Raw genomic sequence first — 22,713 nt, forward strand, 5'->3', positions numbered from 1 at the left:
ATGACCAATTGTTTTACAAACTAAAGTAATATGAAGGAAAGTGAAAACACTGAAACAATTAAGCCACAAGCTTAGTATGTAGAATAGTACAAAAGAAGATTACTAATAGTAGCAATGTGACTCCTATTGTATACGTCCATTATACGGTGCTCTAATAACCTCCTAATTGTTATACTGGAATTTAGTTTTAATCATTATATTTTTATTGTGCAACATTTGGAAAGGAAAGAAATGATCTGACAGGGTGGACTGGCAGGCAGTGACAGCAAAGAAAGGATGAGTTATGCTGGAATTACCGAAAAAATCTTTTTCTCCCAAATTCTCTTTTAGTTTAGTAATTTATCTTAAAGGGATAAGTAAACTGGAATATCTTCACTTTTACTTAAAAGAAGAACAAAAGAACTTAAAAGAATGCAACTTGCTTCCACATCTACTTGTAATTCAACAGTACACCACTTCCAAGTTATTCTTTTAGAGATTCAGTATCGATAAGGTTCAAGGAAAAAAAGAAATAGTCAAAAGTATTTGCTATTTTAAAAAACAAAATTTTTTAAAATACTGTGATGTAAAAAACAAAATCTTTCTGCTGTACTTTCTGCCAAGTAGAAATGTTATTTCTAGCTGCTAAAACCATCAGTAAGGTTTGCCTTACTTTTGCTGGTTTTTAAGTATCTATCCTAATCACTTAACAGGTCTTCTGAAGGGTTTCACAACTTTAGTTTCTAAACGAATGGTAACACTAGCCTTATTACATACACTTAAATGCCCCAAGGAAAAGAATCTGAGCCAATTTCTAGAAAACAAACTGATTACAATGGGGGTGGAGAGCAAAAACAACTAGGGTTAGTAGAAAAGATGAGCCACACACCCGTGCATATTTGCATTATATTTCTATGTGCAGTAAACATAGAACTACTAAGGTTCAATCATTTCTTGCAATAAAAAAAACAAACCAAGAAATACAAAAAAGATACTGGGAAAATTTCCCTGAATATGCACAGACATGATACGTGCCTTATTTCAAAGTAATTTTCCTCCACTGAAAACATATTTTTTCAGAATGAGGAATATGGTAAATAAGTAACCACAATGAAAAAGCATCCTTTTAATTAACTACATGTTTAGTTTATCTTGAAAAAACATAATATTTCACATATGAAAATGAAGCAAATGCTTTATAATGTTCATGTTGTTTATCTTTGTAATGGGATCTACAACCCTTAAATGCCAAAAATCATACAGGGGGGTACAGCTCAGAGGTGAGCATTTGACTGCAAAAATCATACAGAAAGCTTCTCTATTTTTATTTCATTCTAGGAGCAGCAATGACTAATGATAACGACAAACCTAGGACTTACTTTTCAGTTAACAAAGTTTACTTTCTACCCATTCTAGTACCTTTCCCAAAGGTTAATCTTGTGATTTATACACAAGTGCTAAGTAAGAAAACATCTTCTGGAAGGCCTCCTCTCCCTTGACTTGTACATAAACACTGTATTCAGTCTGACTAATTTACAATAAACCATCAAAATAACCCTAAACCACCAATTGCCTATTACCTACCTGGAAATATGCTAAAGACCATGGGAAATAAGAAATACTGGCACATAATAAGTACTTAATAAATATTTGTTGAATGAGTTTACTGAATAAATGTACTGTGAGACACTGTTGTTTTTAAGTGGAGGGACTTAACTAACTGCTCATTTTATATAGGCAGAGGGTTTAACTGCAGCACTGTGTAAGTACAATGGAATTCAGAAAACATTTACTAGTGTGGAGTTACTTGTGAAAAGAATACAGACTAGGCACCAAGATATGTAGGTATTTGTTCTATATTTACCACTGAAACAGTTTTACTCTGTGATATTGTGATCTTCCTGGGTCAAGAAGATCCCCTGGAGAAGGAAATGGCAACCCACTCCAGCAGTCTCGTCTGGGAAATCCCATGGACAGAGAAGCCTGGAGAGCTACAGACCATGAGGTCACAAAGAATCAGACACTGAGCGACTAAACAACAACACTGTCATCTACCTAGGTGAACTTCACCTATAAGTTAGAGATAACATATGACCTAAATAGGGTATACAGGATTATATAAGACAGTGGGTGTAAAAAGTTCTCTGTAAACAGTAAAACACTATGTAAGGGAAAGCTTTATGGAAGAGACAGAGATAAATCTGGCTTTGAGAGTTATACAGACTTCATATGACAAAAAAGGGGAGGTACTTCAAGTTGATGAAACTTTGGGGCAAGGGCAAATAGAAAAAATAATACACAATGCACTCATAGAAGATTGACAAGATTGAAACTAGAGGAAATTTTTAAGAATAAAGCATTACCAAATATAAACATTCTGGAGAAAATTTTCCAAACAATTCTAAATAACTGATATCTCCAAGCTAGTAAAACAATACCACAAGTAATCACTAATTACACATGTACTATGTGACGGATATAAGATTGCTCTTCACATCAACCTCGCAGGTAAGACTTACAATGTTCATTTTATAGACACAGAAATGGACTAAGAACACACTCAAAGTCACAATATTTTAAGTAACTAACAGAAGTAGAATGCGAACCAAATTCTACCTGGTATGACAAACTGCCCAGAGGCTAACACCTAAAAGCTAAAGCTCTAAGCTTCAAGTCAAAGCCTGAAGACTGGCTTTAAATAAACAGATACCTGTATAAATGCACTTGCCTATTTACTTATATTTTTAAAGACAAGGAATAAAACAATTAATCCTGAATTTTAAAAAATTCACCAATAAGGGGATGGGTAAAGGGGGCTTTCTTGAATGTATCCTTTCTTAGATTTGACTTTGGAATCATGTAAATATTTTTAAAAATTATAAAACTAAAATATCTATTTTGAAATAATTATAGATTCACAAGAAGTTACAGATTAAAATTTTTAAAAAACTATACTTAAATATTGAACCTATATATATATTAGTTTGTGATCATATAGAAAGCTAATCTAAAACACACTGATTTGTTCATTCCTAGAGGGTATATCCTTATAAGAGAGATAACCTGAGTGGAAAAAAACTTATCTGCAGAAATCACACTGCTGATGGTGCTGGTATTATCATCCTAGGACTATTGTACATATACTGTGAGATAAACGAAATAATTAACTTAGCAGTATACCTTATGAACTCAAAATCTATTTTATCTTAAAAGTAAAAAACCAACAAAAACAAATAAACAAAAAACACATTCTCTAACACTGTACATTGAAAAGGCCTAGAAAATATGAACAACCCAGAGGCAATGAACACCATTGAACCCTACCATCAAGATTATTGTCTCAAAATACCATTTACCACTAAATGGAAGAAGTGGCTAATTACAGGTCTGGAGTAGGAAATAGAAATCTGAACCAGACAGCAAGGAAATAAAGACTACTTGGATCACGTTGAAAGGATTAAAGAAAAAAAAAGAAAGGATTAAAGAGACAACCTGAAGAGATTCTCACTGGCTACAGATAGGACAATCTGAGTATTAATAAGGATAATAATAACTACAATGGATTGAAATACACTAAAAATATTTAAATCCATGCGTTCAAAATGAAACAAAGGGACAAAAAGAAAAAAAAAAAAATCAGTCACTATCAGAGATGCTCATGAACCAACTCATTATTTTGAAAATTGGTAAATAAAGGAAAAATAATCAAACATATATCCTGGCTTTTCTTTGTAAATGATACCACAAGGTAACCAAATAATAGATGAGAAGTTTTTTCCCAAGGAACATTCCAGCCAACAAATAAAGAAAATAAAAGAATACCACCACTTTGATCAATTAAATCAGTGTAATATAGATCATCAATGACTGGTACCATCACCAAAAAGATGCAGTCAGACATTATGTGTATCCAAATAGAAGAATACAACACTACCTATGAATTAGTTTTATCTCTTGTGGGGATGGGGATAGGGGTGTCGGAATCAGATAGCAAGCCTCAGGATCCTATAAACCACAACTTAAAGGAAATACACTAAACAGAGGAACATGCTGACTAAATTCACAGGAACATAATCAGCAAAATACAGATGTTGGAAGCTCTATGAATGACAGGGGGTGTCAAACTATGCGAGATGCTCTTTCTGTAGCTATTTTTATTGAAACCGCCATGTCCATTCATTTACCTAATGCTTGTAGCTGCTTTCACACTCAGTGGCAGAGCTGAATAGTTGTAACAGACCATCAGGCCCACACAGCTAACATATTTTCTACCTAGCCTTTAATGAAAAACTTTGCCACCTCTTGCTGTATATGATAAACAACTCAATTTCTTTAACAAATTAAGTTGAGGGGGGAGATGAACAGAAAACCTATAGATTGAAAGAGGCCTGAAAGACATTTCAATCAATCACAGTATCTCGATCTTATTTGCATCAAACAAATAAACAGATTCAAATAAAGCTTTCTTAAAAAAAAACAACTTAGGAAAACTGAGTATTAGAAGATATTTTAAAAAATCATATATTAGGAATAATAATGTAAAAAAAGAGTTCTCTTTCAGAGATATACACTGCATGTTTTAAGGCAAAATATGTCTGGAATTTGTTTCAAAATAGTGCAGAAAAGGAAAAGTGAATGGAGGTTATAGATGAAACAATACTGCCCTGAACTGCGAGCAGCAGAAGCTTGTAACGAGTTATACTCTGTGCAGTACTCCTTAACGTGCACAGCAAGACAACACATCCATTAGTCATGCTTAGAAGCATCAAAATCATAATGGAATGGAGATACATTCATATATATTTCTACATATTGCACCATACATCATTAAGGAAGAGGAAAAAAGGTCATTTTACTTCTCTGAAGATGTAACCTCCCTGATACAATAAGCAAAACTTGCCCTTTGATAAGAAGTAAATAAGGGTTCTTTCACTCTCATGATGGAATAGGAGAGTAAGGCCAAATCTAGCCCATAAAAATTTGCAAAAATTAAAAAAAGGCACTCATTCCTTAAGATACTTCTGTTGGATTTTTATAATATATACATAATCTATTATGAGAATGGGGACACTCAGATGTAACCCTTCACACACTCCAACTTGTGCAATGGAAGGAGAAGCCCTTGATGAAAATTAAAAAACTTTTTTTTGCCAATGAATATGAAGAGTTCAACTCTACCTTTTTGCAAATTAGTAATATCTAGAAAAGGTACTCCTCCAATTTGGGAGTTAATCTTCCTCATCTATTTTTTATCATTCAAAAATGAACATACCTGAGGATAGCATGGGGGGAAGTCTACTGACTTTCACAGTCCTAACATTTCCTTCCTGAATATTCCAAACTACCAAAAACATTTCCCCCAGAAATGCACTCTCTCCCATTACAATGAACACAGAGAACCAATATACAGCCTCACCAGCATTCCAAACAAAGAGCACTGGGGTAAAGAAGGAGTGACCAGAAGTAATCAGCTAAGCAGGCTATGAATATACAGCGCATTATATACCCTTGCAGCAATACAGTGAGGAAACAGCACACCTGATCACTGTTTTTCCTCAATCTAGTAAACAGAATGGGAACCCCACCTCTATTTGAAAGTATACTATTTAAAGAGGGTACATGAACAAGGTATTCTTGAGTACACAAATGGGAAAAAGACAAAGGCTAATTTTTAATACAGAAATTGAGCTATAAATGGCTGTTTATAGCATCTGTACATCATGCTTTAAAATGTACACTATGCATATCACATAGACCAAAAACAAAATCTAATACACAATAGAAATCATTTTCTACACATACACATGTACACACCCACATGTATACACATATCCGAAGTAAATTACTTAAACAGAGATTTTTATAATTTTTATACTATATTTATCATAGGGGTATTAAATTAACAAAATTTTAAAGCTTTAATAGGATATTAGTACTTTTAAATGATTTATTTCATACCAAAGTGACCAAAAAAAAAAAAATCAAGGAGGGTGAAGGCTTCCCAAAAAACTGATAACTAGACTTATGTTTTAGAAAAAGGATAGACCGGTTTTATTTTTATTTTGAAAATGGTAGGAACCTTATTGTAATAACTTCCAATTATCTGCACAGCAAGAGAAATTTCAGCCACCAATTTAAAGTATTTTATATATACCATGTAACTCAGTATTATATTTAAGGCAATTTTATGAATTAAATAATTATGAAGTCAAATTAGATTCCTTTTCCAAGCCCTTCCACCCAACAATATCAAATTCATAGGACTAAATGTAAACTTACTTGGGCTGTTAGAAAGGTATCATCTTCACCTTCTTGAGCTTCAATTTCCTAAGTAAAAGGGTATACAATAGCTTTGCTTTACAAAATATCTGGGTAACATGAGAACGCTTTTATGCTACACCCGATTATCACTTGCCTCATGTTCTGTGCAATGTCTATAGATACCATGGCTTAGCCAATGCTTAATAATTCAGACTATATTTTTATGCCAACATAAAAGCTTAGTCACATTGATAAAAGAATTAGAGACAAAAAAAAAGAATTAGAAACAAGTCCTTCATGAGCCCTTCATTTATTAAGCTAGGTAGAACACAGTGTTCTAATTAAGCATGAATACTGACCCCCTCATCCACTGATTTTCTTAAGATGTACTAACATACTTCAAAGCAGGACAAATGGTCTATTTCATTCAAAGAAAAGATTTAAAAATTATATCTTTAAAGCTTTTAAGTTAACCTTTCATAAGTAATTTCCCCACCTTTGATAATAACCAAATAAATGCAAATTAATCTTTTACATCTAAAGTAGGAAAAAAAAAAACTTACTATCTGGTAATGTTGGCAAGGTCAGTGTTAAATTGGTACACTCTTTCATAGTGGGATAGTAAACAACTTAAAACTTAAATATCCCAAATTAAAAGAGTAGCTATTAGACACCCAGGAAACAGTCTAGTAAATTACGATGTAATGTACAAATTTTGAAGTCATTATATGTTACGTGAAAATATATGGAGTAAATAGCAATTTATAGCATGATAACTACTAGGTAAAAACATATACATATGTGGAAAATAATAAGCAAAAATTGAAAGGTTATCTTAGATTGCAGGATTCTGAGTGATTTATAAGTAACTTTAAAAGTATATTTTTTTAAAGTTCTGACTTCCCCATTGAACTAGAAAAATACTTTTTTATTATTTAGTACTTAGTTTAACTGTGTCACGTCTTAAAAAAACTGGCTAAAGACCTGACTTTCGATGTCCTCTTTTTCTATATCTTCTACTGCTTCTGCCTCTATTAATTCATGAGCAGTCTTGTTCTCTTCTGCAGAAAGTAACTCCTTGGAATGCACATTTTCTTCTTCATTTTCACCAAATTCTTCAGAGTCCTTCAGTTCATCATTTCCATCTTGTTCATGTGCCTCTTGATTCTCCAATTCACAGTCCTTTTAATGGTAAGAAAATTTGATACAATTCGAGGCAAAGTACTGGGGGCTATCCACCAAACCCTTTTGGTAATTTACATCTCTAAATGTTTTCACTTCTATCATATTTTGACATCACCCCCAAAGTCAAAGTTCAGTCATTTTATATTACATACTAACTGTGCCTTTAAAAATAGAGGGGGGTCTAATACCAAGGTCATTAAACTATGCATCTGAGTTCCCAAATCACTTACACTGAAATACATATACACTAATTGGATTGCTCTCAAGTTCCAGTTATAATATTTACCAAGTCACATCCTATGAGCTTTCCTATAAGACATGGCTTCAAAGAAATGACTTCTTTTCTCTACACGCCACAGTTTGGTTTACCTGCAAAGACTGTGGACATCTTACATATGATAATATAAATTTTATTTCTACTGTATAATAAGGAATCCCAACTGTTACACCAATGCCTGTTCTTACAAATATGCAAATAACTAATCTAATGTATTAGTTTTGAAATCAACCACCATGCCACAAAGCCAATTAAGCAAGGGAACTTAGATTGGGATTCTCTCTGTGAAGGAAAGAATATCTGTTTGCCCCTCAAAATTTATGGATATAAGGGTACCTCAGTAGAAATAAAGAAAAGCAGCAATCAGCCTAGTTCCCTCTCTCATTAACTGCAGACAAAGGGTTGAAAGCAATGGACATTCTTCCTCCTTTCCTACTCTCATGGTAAATCCAACAGATTTTAAGGTTTCTGGGTTAAAAGGGGGAAAGTGTAGGGGTATAACTATTAATTATTCATAGATGAACTGCAATGAGGGACTAGAAATTTCTGGAAAGGTAGGCACAGAGAAGAAACATGATTGTTTGGAATGTGCAGTGCTTGGGGAGCAGGTCATCTCTGGGACAGCAGATTTAACCAACTTATCTATCTACCTATGAGCGGGGGAACACTGGGAAGTGAAAATGGAGTAGGTGGTTGGTTATATGATGGTAGAATAACTGGTGCAAAACAAAAAAACAAAACAAGGGAAGTCACTGAGGGAACGTCATCTACTTTGAAGTGACAATTTTGACTATTCTCCTCACTTATAAGTAGAAGTAATTTCTATAGTATTCACATATCTAAGCAATAGGTGATATTTACCCACCATTACTATATAAATTCAAAAATTACCAACTCTGAGAAACAAGGCAAGTATATTCACTTTGTTTCTATCATATTTACCACACATGAGGATACCTCCAAAGGGAAAAAGAAATATAAAAAAGTAGTGATACATTTAAATAGAATTTTGTAAAAGTTATTTTGTTCTTTTAGACATTATGACCAGGTTCATTTAATAATTAAACAAAGGCATCCTTTGTGGTACATATAAGACAGCAATATTACATCTCCTCGTAACATTTTAAATGACTTAAACATTTTTGTGCACTGAAGAGCTGAAAGGAAGTTAGAAATTTGAAAACTAAAAGGTTTTTTACTAAGTCACAATGTTTTTCCAGCTTATGGGTAGTTTTGGCTTAATCATACACTCACTAGTGAAGACAGCTAGAGAAAATGAGAGCAAAGGAACAAACCTAATGGAAGATATACCAGAAGGATAACAGAATACAAAGACTGAACAGTCCTTAAAGGCTCAAAAAAAGTCAGTTATAGGCATGCAATCACCCATTTTAATGGATCCCTGAGCACATATTTCTTGAGTTACCTGACTTCAGGGCTAACTCCTCAACCAAATATCTCTTTCTTTCTGTGCCTGCCGTCAAAGTGCAAGATACAAAGAGTGAGGTACATGGTACCTGTGTAGCCTGCGTGTATGGGGAGGGTAGAGAGTTAGATGGTAGGAAATGGGTGAGTGAAGGGACATGAGCTGACTTCATGGTGGACCACACAGACATCCTAGATGTTATGGCAATATGACCTAATTGTACAGAAACTGTACAGAAAACAGAATACATGGGGTGTAGACATATGTAATTTAAAGGGAACTATGCTCATTAAATAATTCCTGCAAATGCCACACTACTTAAGACCTAATGATCAGTCAATAGGAGATCACATTTCATTAAAATGAAAACAATGACAATAAAAACTATGATTAAAAGTAACAGTATATAGAACTGCCACAACCTCAATTAAAATTACATACTCTGTTCTCCTAGTTGGACATTCTTAAAATAAAATATATTCCTTTTTAGCCAATAAAGACCTGGCTTATTTATCTTTAATGAGCAAAACACATTTCTTAATCTGATCTTCACCAAGTAGCAATACATCAGCAACTTTCTCCATTTTAAAGACTACATTAATCTGATTTCTGTATATTATTAATATATACAAAAGCTAAATGTGATGGGCAGTACCCTGTCCAGGAACTAAGGTATCAATTGTCCTGAACCTGTTCCTCTGGCCCCTATGTCTCCCCAAACAAACATTCTTTGCTTTGTCTCATTTAACTAATTATTTATTATATTTCTCAACTATGAGAATTAATAAGACTGACAATATTATACATCTCTATACCTATTTACCAACATATTTCAGTGTCTATTGTTAAAGCAAAATGCATGAATTCATCATGCAAAATACTAGGCTCAAAACAGACATCTTAACCTGTGTAATTAACACTTTACCTTGACAAAAGCATCATCTTCCACAGAAGCATCTCCACTCAACTCATCTGCTTCCTGTTTTTTACCTGCGAAAGAAGGAAAATGGGCTAACAACCAATATTTTATTACTTTAAGAGCAAAAAACATTCAGACAAGTTTACCCCGAGGTATCACTCTCCACTCCCAAATCATCTGACAAAGCAAATGCCAACTGCTTATAAACCACCTGGCCATAGCTGTCCCAAACCAAAAAAAAAGCTTTATGAACAATGTCATGCTGTTTCGTTTCACTAAAATAAACTGTGCAAATAATTAATCCTACATATGAACCCATCATCTTCACTGACTTGACATATGAGATCCATTTTTCTTTACACCAGTCAAATTCTCTATCTTCAATTCTCCCAGAAGTAGCATCACCTTTCAACAGTACTCTACTAACTGTATACATAACCAGACACCTGATAGCTAAACTCAAGACTCATATCCCTCATAAAGCCTTCCTAAGTTCTTCTTGTCAACAAGCTTTCTCTAAAATAAAATTCTCACACTTGACACCTCACAATCCATGATCAGCTGATGATATACTGCCTTGTTCTGTCGGGTACCTCTTGCTCACCATTTAAAGAAATACCTTAAGTACAGTGACTGCTTTTATGCTTATTTTGTGTTTCTCTAAAGGCCTAAATATTAAGTCGTGCTTTAACACGATGACTGATTTAACTGATTTAAGGCAAGTAGAAATTACTTCAGACCAAAAACTGTTAACAGCTTCCAGACAGACTACAGGCCTCCCTGACCCAACCCTCAACTTCAAAACTTTGAAAATTGGTGGTTGGAATTTTTTAAATGTTTTACACACACACACACACACACACATACACACAGTTTTCCACAGATCCAAGGCTAAAAGTGCCTCTCACACACACACACAAATTTTCCACAGATCCAAGGCTATAAGTGCCTCACACACACACACACACACACACAAATTTCCCACAGATCCAAGGCTAAAAGTTTGTGTTTTCAAGCAAGTCCATAAATATCTACTTAGATAACCCATAATCTATCAGCAATGCTGTTTAAAAAAAAATCACAGCTGTTAAAATTTTACTATTAAGTTTTAAAAAATTTATTTATTTTCAGATGTTAATGGATGTTTTCTCCTGAGGCCAACTAATCAACCCTTCCTTGGCCTAAAACAGGAACTGCCACATACCTATCTCAAACTTCCATGACCCCAGAGGAGAGAGTTTGGCTGTGAGGTAACTGTGAAAAAAAAGTTAGGTTAACTCCCTTTCCCATGTCTCTTTACCAGCTCCTATCTTCCATCTAATCCCAATTGGAAATCCTTTCCACGAATGAGAGATAAAAAGGGAACAAGATACAGGTTCTTCCAGGTATGTGAAAAGATGAAGAGTAAAGAGTTTTCTTTTATCCACTGAGGTAAAACCCCTGAGGGCTTGTGTGAAACAAAAGAGAAACAAAATGTAGAACTTAGTGGCATTTGTATTTTAGAGAAAACACAAATTAGAAGTTACTACAAGGGCAGTGAGGGAGATGTTCCTTCCTTAAAAAATAAAACAGTATCAGGTGAGAAACAGCTTACTAAACTGTTCTATCACAGATCACAGAAAAAGCAAGAGAGTTCCAGAAAAACATCTACTTCTGCTTCACTGACTATGCTAAAGCCTTTGACTATGTGCATCACAACAAACTGTGGAAAATTCTTAAAGAGATGGGAATATCAGACCACCTTACCTGCCTCCCGAAAAACCTGTATGCAGGTCAAGAAGCAACAGTTAGCAACATGGAACAACAGACTGGTTCCAAACTGGGAAAGGAGTATGTCAAGGCTGTATACTGTCACCCTGGTTATTTAACTTACATGCAGAGTACATCACGCAAAATGCTGGGCTGGATGAAACACAAGCTGGAATCAAGATTGCAGAGAGAAACATCAATAACCTCAGATATGCAGATGATACCACCCTTATGGCAGAAAGCAAAGAAGAACTAAAGAGCCTCTTGATGAAAGTGAAAGAGGAGAGTGAAAAAGTTGGCTTAAAACTCAACATTCAGAAAACTAAGATCATGGCATCTGGTCCCATCACTTCATGGCAAATAGATGGGGAAACAGTGGAAACAGTGACAGACTTCATTTTCCTGAGCTCCAAAGTCACTGCAGACAGTGACTGCAGTCATGAAATTAAAAGATGCTTGCTTCTTGGGAAGCAATGACCAAAGCTATGACCAACCTAGACAGCATATTAAAAAGCAGAGACATTACTTTGCTGACAAAAGTCTGTATAGTCAAAGCTATGGTTTTTCCAGTAGTCATGTATGGATGTGAGAGTTGGACCTTAAAGATGGCTGAGTGTCAAAGAATTGATGCTTTTGAACTGTGGAGTTGGAAAAGACTCTTGAGAGTCCTTGGACTGCAAGGAGATCAAACCAGTCAATTTTAAAAGAAATCAGTCCTGAATATTCATTGGAAGGAGTGGTGCTGAAGCTCAAACTCCAGTACTTGGCCACCTGACTCGAAGAGCCATCTCATTAGCAAAGACGCTGATGTTGGGAAAGATTGAAGGCAGGAGGAGAAGGGGATGGCAGAAGATGAGATGCCTGGATGGCATCACGAATTTGATGGACACGAGTTTGAGAAACTCTGGGAGTCTGTGACGGACGGGGAAGTCTGGTATGCTGCAGTCCATGGAGTTGCAAAGAGTTGGACACGACTGAGGACTGAACTGAACTGAACTGATGCTAGGAAAGACTGAAGGCAGGAGGAGAAGAGGACGACGAAATGGTTGGATGGCATCACCGACTCAATGCACATGAGTTTGAGCAAGCTCCAGGAGATGGACAGGAAAGCCTGGCGTGCTGCAGCCCATAGGGTTGCAAAGAGTTGGAAACGAATGAGTGGCTGAATAACAACCACCACACTATAAAAACCTTAAAGCTTTTAGAAGAAATAAGCTTTTTAAAGCTAGAAGATTCCACCACCCACCCCCAACACCCACACCACCAAATAACCTATGGAGCAGAGCTTTTGAGTGATATTCCTTCAGATCATTCGCAAATACTATTTACTCTTTATAAATATAAAATGCATTATAATTTGCAAAGCACTTTTAAAAAGTTTAGGTGATTTTTCTCTAGCACCCCACAGTACATAGGGCAAGTAATCACAACTTTACAAAAGAGAAAATGAACCAAGGTTACACAGACTGCCCAAAGCTAGTAAATGGCATTGTCAGACCTAGAAGCTAAGGCTTCTCATTTCCAGGACTAAAATTCTTTCCACTTCATCTTACTATGACCTACTTAAAAGACATTATTTTAGTAAGAAGTGGTTAACTCAATTTATAGATACCATCTTTGAAATGGAAGCCCTCAGCATAATGACAAGCTATATATACTATACACACTCCATGGCGAGTTTCACTTGCCTTAATTTACTTAAAGGAAAACCAAATTACACTACATCAACAAAAACAACAGATGCAGTCACTACCGCTGCTTAAGTAGCTTCCACAGTGTAGGCACTAGGATACATGCTTCATATATATTAATGCATGTATTTTATCCTCTTAACTAGCCCCATTCTACAACATACTGAAAAGTTAATCAGATTACAAAGTTAGTAAGGGCAGTGTTTCAGTTTAAACCCAGGTCTACTCCCACTCCTCAAAAATGACAAAAGCATCAGCTACAATGTGCCAGCAGTTAAAAATGCCATCTCTTTTAGCATGAATAGAGGCTCCACAGGCCACATCTGTAAAAGTTTAAAATAAGAGAGTCACAGAGATTATGTAACTTGTCCCATGACAAACAGGCAGCAAGCGGCCGGGATACAGAGAAAGGTCCAAATCGCTTCCTTTATTGTTTTTAACAATTGTATCACATGAAAGCACTGGACACAATGTGTCATCAGCTTATAAAAATAAAAACTAGAAGGACAAGATTTTTCAAACATACATTAATGAAACTAGTAATAAACTGACAGGCACATAATAAACTGACATTTTACGCACTAATTTTTGACTGCTCTCATAATCTGTAACTGTATTTATTTACACATGCTCAATTAGAAACTATATTGTAATTTAAAGTATCATCCCTCCCCCATACAAAGATAATTCACCTCTCAGACAGCTATGATGTTCATCATCCAGCCTAGAACCTAGTACAGTGCTGTGTAATGAGCATTACATAGATCTTGAATGATAATGGTGTAGTTTCTAAGCTGGACGCTAGCAGTAACAAAGTTCAGACTTTTATTTAGCCCTCACTGTGACATGCCAATCAAATCAGCATCATGTACAACCCCATACTGTCAGTAAGGACTGTAAACTTGGAGTTGAAAGATATTACAAAGAACATCTAGAGATTCCTAACTTTTATGATGTCACAGATAAGAAATAACTTAAAAATCAAATCCCACTTAATTCAACAAGCACCATCAGCTTAGGCACATTTTTGTACAGTTGGCAACCATTTATACTTCATCTCCCATGTAAGCCTGTGCTATGACATGTCCTATAACAAAATAATAAATGAATCTTTTGTCCTTCAAGAAATCTGGCATGTACCTTAGAAATACGAACTGGTCCAAAGGAAAGCAGCACCACCAGGATGAGGAAACTAACTGAAAGTGCAATGTAGACAGAAGCCTAACTAATGCTTTGAGGAACAAAACTAAAAAATAAATTGAGCATAAAGATAGTCTGAACAGCAAAATAAAAAATGGAAGCAAAATTACTTATCACATCTCAAACTATCATAGTAGTAACATACAGCTATCTTGAAGTTACATAAAATACACTGCAATGTTCTTTGCACAATCATAAAGTCAAAAGTAAAAATACACCAAAGGAAGACGATGCTAAAACACCTCCTTATTTATGCATCGTAAGTTTGTGTAGGTCCACAAACCCTTAAAGAAACCACTGGGGCCAGACATGTTTTAGAACTGTCCAGTTTTAAGAATACAATAGTGTATATACCAATTGTTAATTTAAACTTCCCAATGGCTTCTGGAACAGTCTCTCAATTAATCATGGAAATAAGATTATAAATAGCTTCACTTTTGCCAAACTTAAGAAAAAACTTTATTTTCAGAACACTTGTGTTTCAGAATTAAGAATATAGATTTCAAGATGAAAATTTGGTTTTCTCCTTCAAAGGCAAACTGATTCTTAAAAGGGTTGGTAATTTTCCTCTTCAAGTTCAGAAATACCTCCAAAAACAAAACAAAAAATCTACTTAGTAAGTAGAGTTTAAAGTAATTTGCCAAAAAACTTTGTGGCTGAGTAACTTTTCCACTAAACATTTACGGAAGTTATGAAATGCAGAAAAGGTTCAGTCATAAAATTTGTTAGAGAAGAGGGAATAAGACTCAGAGACCAGGCCAAACAGAACAATGTTAATGTTTCCAGCAACAACCTCTCCCCAGCTGCACAAAATCTTAAAATAATCATGTACCATTGTCTTGTGTTAACTGTTTGCATATGCATTTTAGCCTCTCTTCTATTAAAGAAATCAGATTTCTGACTTACACCTTGTCTTAAACATAGCAGTCATCCTATAGGTCATTTTATTATTTTTTTTTAAATCTACCACAAAGATAATTCATATTTATATAATAAAGTAAATCTGAAAAATATCAAACATATATTTTAAAAATCTCTTAACTTTATCATCTAAAGACAACCAAACTGAACATCCACACACACCTGTGAACATTTGCACAAGATTTTCAAAGGCAGCAAAAATGCAACTGAGTTCTTAATGGATTACTTTTCTATGCTATCAATTAAAAGAAAGTAGTACTGCTTAACTCTCAGCATTTTTGTGCAAGTCAAGTAAAGCAATATGAAAGTTTTCTGAAAACTGTATAGAGAATTAATCACATACATATTCAAATAGAGAACTAATTGTGTAAGGTATAGAGAATGAACCAACAGGCAGAAAGGGATGAATGAAAATGATGCTAAGTTTCAAGCTACAGGCTAGAGCACCCAGTGGTTCTTAACTCTAGCTGCTTGAGAATCACCTGGGGAACTTTTAGAAAACACTGATTCCTGGGCCCCCCCAAAGAGTAAACAAAACCAACTCTCTGGGGGGCAGGAGCCTGGTATCTGTATTTTTTAAAACTTAAATGACTCTAGTCATTTAAGTGTAGGTCAGATTGAGTGTAACCAAAGAAGTTGGAATAAGAAGAATATGAGGAAGGTTAATGTTTTCAGATTCTCCATACTAGAGAAAATTTAAATTCTGCCTACCTTCCACAAAACTCCTAGAGTAGGAATAAACTTGTATTAGTTCTCAAAAAGGTAAAAAATAAAAACAAACAAACAAAAAATCCTTAAACCTCTTACAAGTACATGCACATGTACATATACAGCTTAGATCAATAAAATGTAACTTCTGATAAAGTTGGAGTGGTGGAATTATGGGCAATTTTCACTTTTGTACTTTTCTGGATTATCTAGTTTTTAAAATGAAAACATTTCACTTTTATGATCTGGAAAACAATTCTGTAAAGCCACAATACAAACTATTCCAGGATACCAGAACTAGAGGCTAACTGGGACTGTGGAGTTTATGGTGTGAATGGTGAACTCCTGGAATTGCACCACATTGAGGCCCTTTTACTCTAACATGTGAGATCTTAGAGCTGATTAAATAAATCAGTAGATTTCAGCCTTAAACCCTAAGCCACTATTCAACCTCTTCATTAAAGTCATTTCTGATGCCACCAACTGGTAATAATGATTGCTTTTTCCTCTAATTCCTAGACAATCCACACTTCATTTTACATGAGTTCATGAAAGAGAAAGTCAGAAACTTCTGCCCTTGATTCAAAATGCCTGGATGGTGACTGACATGGAGAAAGACATTTTCTTTAAGTACTAGAAAATTTCACCCATCTCTCCACCAAGATTCTTGACACACACCATATTTGACACAACAAAATAAAAGTAAAAAAGTACTTTGGTAATAAACATAATCCATCATATACAACTGCATAAGTCAAATGCTGGTTTTAAGAATAGAGGTAAAACTGCCTGATTTTGTGAAATGAAAGTGACATACACAAGTTTTGAGGTCAGACAATATTCTAGCAAAAGTTATGAGGCTTTCCAACACAGCAACAACTTGGTGAGGGAGAAAAGAAAAGGCAGGTGCCCATGATTCGTGTTCTAGAAGTAAGTGTATTTCACATATCAGTGTTTAAGGAGAAGCCACTACTGCTGTTGAGAAAGGCACCTTAAAAAGAAAAATCATATGGAAGATAGCAAAGACTATTTATTAATCTCTGATACAGTGCTTCCCACAAAGAAATATGCAGTTAAAGTAAGCATCAAAAGAAATATTTTTCAAAGCAGTTGTTAAGAAAGTCATCATATGACCCTTGGTATTCATTCAACAAATATTTTCTGAGCACCTCTTATGTGCAAAGCAAGCTGCTAAGCATTACAGAGACTAATGTAAATAAAAGACTATGTCCTTATATCCTCACAGAGCTTCTAGCCCAGTAGGTACCCAAAAAAGATCTGACACTTTTGGCCTCAGAATGCTTCTCAATGCCACAGTTCTGATTAAAATTTCCTTAACATCCAAACATACTACAGTTTAAAAAAAAAAGTTACAGTTTACTATGATACTATATTAAATCCATTTTATGTGGTTGATTATACTATATTCTTATTTGGCATACAAATTTTAGAAAGCTTAACAGAGTAAACACATAATTAATTATACTGATTGTCTATACTGAGTATGGTACTTTCTACACATAGTCAGGCATTATGTCTGGATAAACCTGTAACCCAAAAATATACTTGTTTCTATAGTAGGAACAAATCAGATTTTTAAAAACCTAAAGTATTGTGAGTTTCAGTTCAGTTAAGTACTGACTACATACACTTCTGAATACTGCACTGATTAACGACTTTAAGTAACTTTTGCCAAAGTTTAGGTGACTCTAAAGGTTGAAAATCCAAAAGAATGATATGCTATTGACAAGTGAACCAAAAGAAAGTTTACATCTATAATCTCTAAAAGAGGCTAATGAGGAGTTAGTTCTACCTGTTTAACCGCTTTCTAACACACACCCAAATAATGACCATAAATCTCACTGGTGAAGCTTTCTTCTACATGGCAAAGAGAATGAGAAAAGGTTCAGAAGTGAGAACCAGTCTAAGCTACAAACTTCACCATACCAACTACAAGCAGACAGATTTTTACAAATATGTCAGTCATAAATATTTGGACTCACTATAACATTATCAACATTTGTTATAAGTTTGTGAGTTTATGCTTCTAATAACAGTATTTTAAAAATATCCCACAAAATACTAAAGAATGCAGATTCCTTTTCCTTTAATCTGTCAAAACAGTCATTTTAACACAAAAATTTTTCTTAAGAAACAGGGACTCTGCACTTGTAAGAGAACAAGCTTAATATTTCACCTAAGAAATGTTAAGACCCATGAAGCTTCTCTCGCCTTATCATTCAACACCATTTAACTTTTACTTGCTACATTAAGCCACATCATCATAAGAATTATTTATTTTCTCTAACAAGCTATTAAATGTTTTACCTTGCTCTTGTCTACATGACTGCCTCTAAGTAAACGCTTTCTTTACTCTTTTCCTATTTTAGTATGCTCAGCTGAAGAAATCTATACTAACTGAGGAACTATGAGCTTTCCTGTTCCTTTCTTATATATCTATTTTAGCTCAACAGAAAGAATTTTTCTTCTGGCTCCTGGTTACATATAATTATTAAATTTCAGAATTAAGAGACACTTACAGATAGTCTAGTAAATTTTCCACTTTTATAAAAAAGAAGTAGACCCACTGAAAGAATAGTAGTGTGATCAAGATAAAATTATTTTCAAGACAGATACTAAGTGAAATAAGATGTGGCAAAAAGAACCTTATTTTAGAATAATATTTCATTTTAAAAATCTGTTAATTACTGATATATTTAAAGTTTCCCTAATCAAATTTGATGCCTGAAAGTTATTTCTAAACTTAAAATTTTAAAATCTTATTTATAAGCATGTTAGCTGTAAATTAATTCAAACCAAGTTCTTAGTTGGGGGTTTACATTATATTCTTTGTAATTCATAGGATTTTGAGAACAATGATAAATGGAACTCAAGGAGACAAGAGCTATTTATCACACATGTCCCAGAATGAGTCTGATGAAGTACTCAGTTGTAGTCTGCTACAGACAAATAATATTGCAACTCCTTACTAAATACCACAAGATACCTTAACATCAGGATTATGGAGAAATTAAATTTCAAGTATCCTTATAATCTATACAAGAGGGAAAAATTAACATACTTATTTTAGACACATACACATATATACATATGTACATATGTATACTGAAAAACTTCTTAAAATGGTATATTGCTGAATTTATTTCTAACGGTAAGATGAAGTTCTTAATGACTGAAAAAGAAAGGGATACACACAGAAATTAAAAGTAGGTGAAAATAAATGAGATTTACTTTACAAGCTAAGTCATTAATCAACTTGAATAACTTGGGACCATAGTGAACATATAACATCTATCAAACTACCACAATGTGCTAAATAAGTTACATGAATTAAAATCATTATAAGAAATCACTATAACAAACAGGGTTAATACCTGATGTACTTATTCCTGAATTTTCTTATGCTTCCTCATTTTGAAATTGCCTCTGGGTTTGTCAGCAGAGGCTTCTCAACATGGTTCTCTAACCACTGGGAAATGTATCTCTCAAAGTGATACAATGAGCAAGAATTAATTGAAAGCCACATATCTTCAAGGTAACTTTGTAACTCCTGTAAACTCCATTTCCACCAGTCATTCCCATCCTATCCTGGAAATGCTTCTTAGCCCTTTTTAATTTCCTTTGGCACAAACAGAAGACTCTTGCAAAGGTAGGAAAACTCACATAGAAAGATACCATCAAGATGTCCCTGGTCCTGATACTCATACAGATTGCTTAAGCTCAAACTTGACTGTTCCCTTCTTTTCAAAGTTATTCCATTCAACAATTTTACTGTACTTGCAATCAATCTGGTCTACAGCAGAGAGTAGCAAATCGGTCACTTCAAGCAGTAAAGAGTGTTAGGTTTTTAAAATGCTGTAGCTGCATGGAAATTGTAGGTAGGTACCGGGATTCAGATACCCACACGATGCCCACCCTCTTACAGTCCTTATGGGACAAAGGCGAGAAATCCGTAGTTACTCCAATAAGGATTTCACCAACTAGAAACTTTTAAACATATCTAAGCCCCACTTACAGTGTTAAAATGTTAATTTAAAACCACCTTTACCTATTCACTAAATCACCATATCCCAGAAATATGAATATATATATGGCCTAGTTTAAAAGTTAGAAAATTGAAATCTTTAATATATCCCTGTAAGTTAAAACTTGTTTTTAAAGCTAATCAGTCATGGATTTGGATTCTTTTTCCCCTGCCTTGTTAGTATGACTGGTGAGGTCTTTTTGAGTTTTACTGAAAATTAGAATATATAATGGCCTAAATGCAAATTAAGTTCACCAAGACAAACAAAATAGTAAACACAAAGGTTATAAAATTTTAATATACTAGAGAAAACAGCAAGGAGCCAAGGTGAAAGATTTGGTAGGAATTCCATCAATACTCTGCCAATTGTGGGGCAAGGTAGATATGTTTTAAACCATCATTTTATTCTTCAGGTCTTCACACTATGAAAGAAGAAACATTATGAAACTTGACTTTGTAATTTATTCGGAAGCAATAAAGAACTGGTCTCACTTTCAGGACAACTTCAGCCAAATCTTAAGGGCTACTAGTCACCCAAAGCCTGGCAACAGTACTTTTCTTCCTTGACCCAACAAGGCAGAGTGCCAGAGGGAAATAGCAAAGAGTAGCACTATATAAACAGGGCAAGTGGCATAAGAGCAGAGGCAAGTTATATAACCAAAATATATTTTAAAATATGTTTATAACTCGTAACAACCTTTGCCTTTGGTTGGTTTCTTGTTTGGAGTATCAGTTGAAACAGTTAATTCAATATTATCTGGATCGCCTCCTTCCTCTTCAATAGCCTACATTAGAAAGAGAAGTTAATATGCTACACAGTCTATCTAAACTTATTTTATAAAAACGAAATGAAAAAAAAAAAAAAAATAGCAAACCTCAAGCCTCAAGACATTAGGATTGCCAGTCATTTCATAAACCAACTTCACAAAGGAGCAATTAAACTACACAAGTGAGAGAAACTTTCAGGAGGAAATATCATTAGGTAGAAAAATCACATGGAGCTTTACACTTTACCTAGTCGAGAAAATTAGCTATCACATATTATCATACTGAACAAAACTCTAAATATTCTCAATTGCAGAAAAGTTGCTAGCTACGAAAGTAAAGAGCTAAAAGAAGCTTCCCTAATGTCTATTATGCAAACTTAGTTCTCCTCTACTATAATTCCAACGCTCACTCAAACCAGAAAGATAATCAGGGAAGAAAAAGCAAATCATTGTGCTAATGCAAAAACTGAAAACCCAGCGGACAAACCTTTCTCTCACCCACCCATCAAATCCCACTACCAATTCCCCGCTAGTATGGGGAGAAAACGGTTGGGCACAATTAAACGGTAACTTTGCAGAAGTCACCAAAGTAACCAGTCCCTACGAGGCCAAGAAATGCACGCGCTCACCATCGCTACAGACTGGGGACCGAGCGCCTCCCGGGTCTCCACGATCGCCCTTGGGAGGCCGCGCCGGCCGGCCGCAGCCCTCGGCAGCCTGGCGGGGACGTCCCGGGGGAGGCAGGGGCGCGCTCGGCTACGGCGGCCAGTCCCGGGCGGCTCGCGGGCCCCTGGCAGGCCCGGCCCGGCGCGCGGGGGCGGGGGTGCTGCGGGAGGGTCCTCACTCTCCCCGCGCGCGCGCGGGCGACGCCCGGGACCTCCCCACCGCGCCGCACCGTGGGCCCCTGAGGCTGAGAACGGCCAGGGGCTGCGGCGGTAGTGGGGGCTCCGAGGCGCGGCCTAAGCTCGCCTTCCCGGACCTCGCCGGGCCTCACCTGCTTGAGTCGGGAAACGAGCACGGTCTTTACTCCGGTGATATCCAGGTTCCGCCGTTTCAGCTCGGACTTGAGATCGATGACCCGCAGATCGGTGATCTTTTTACCTTCTGCCTGACCTGAGGCGGCCGAGGCTGCCACAGCACCGGTAGCGGCAGCCATTTTAGAAGAGCGGCGCGCTGCCAAGGCAGCGAGTGAGCTGCAGGGCGGCGGCAGCGGCTCCAACTTCGACCCAGGCCTCGCCGGCCGCCGGCGCCGCGCAGCGCTGCGCACAATGAGCCGCAGGCCCCGCCCCCTGTTCGCCACCCCGGCGCAACCTGCAGCCGCCACCAGCACCCGGATGACAGGCGCGCGTGCGCACTAGCGGGGTGGGTAGGGGAAGGCGCGCAGCGCGCGCCGCGGAGCGGATCGCGGCCACCTGGGCGGTGCGACCCCTTGCTAGGACTGGGAGATCCGGCGCGTTCAACCGCACCAACGTCTGCCGTGCCGCCGTTCCTCCGCCGCTTCGTTACACATTTTCTGGCAACGTCTCGAGTCTTGAGCAATAGCAGTGCGCCAGGCACCCTCGTCATAGATAGTTCGCGCGTTACT

General features: G+C 36.1%; 1 protein-coding gene across 4 annotated transcripts in view; it reads right to left on the reverse strand.

The window, feature by feature from the left end:
* SLTM (SAFB like transcription modulator) overlaps positions 1 to 22,375 on the reverse strand; it is a 43,140-nt gene extending 20,765 nt beyond the window's left edge. For all 4 annotated transcript variants that reach the window (XM_061157261.1, XM_061157260.1, XM_061157259.1 and 1 more), the window contains exons 1-5: positions 22,123 to 22,375; positions 21,059 to 21,146; positions 10,054 to 10,118; positions 7,225 to 7,422; positions 6,259 to 6,306 (exon numbers count right to left, since the gene is read on the reverse strand). In XM_061157261.1, the coding sequence (XP_061013244.1) occupies positions 6,259 to 6,306; positions 7,225 to 7,422; positions 10,054 to 10,118; positions 21,059 to 21,146; positions 22,123 to 22,284 (561 nt within the window). In that variant the 5' untranslated portion in view covers positions 22,285 to 22,375. The remainder of the gene's footprint in view (positions 1 to 6,258; positions 6,307 to 7,224; positions 7,423 to 10,053; positions 10,119 to 21,058; positions 21,147 to 22,122) is intronic.
* Positions 22,376 to 22,713: the final 338 nt, after the last annotated feature.

This window comes from Dama dama, chromosome 12 (genome assembly GCF_033118175.1).
Source record: "Dama dama isolate Ldn47 chromosome 12, ASM3311817v1, whole genome shotgun sequence".
Taxonomy (NCBI): Eukaryota; Metazoa; Chordata; class Mammalia; order Artiodactyla; family Cervidae; genus Dama; species Dama dama.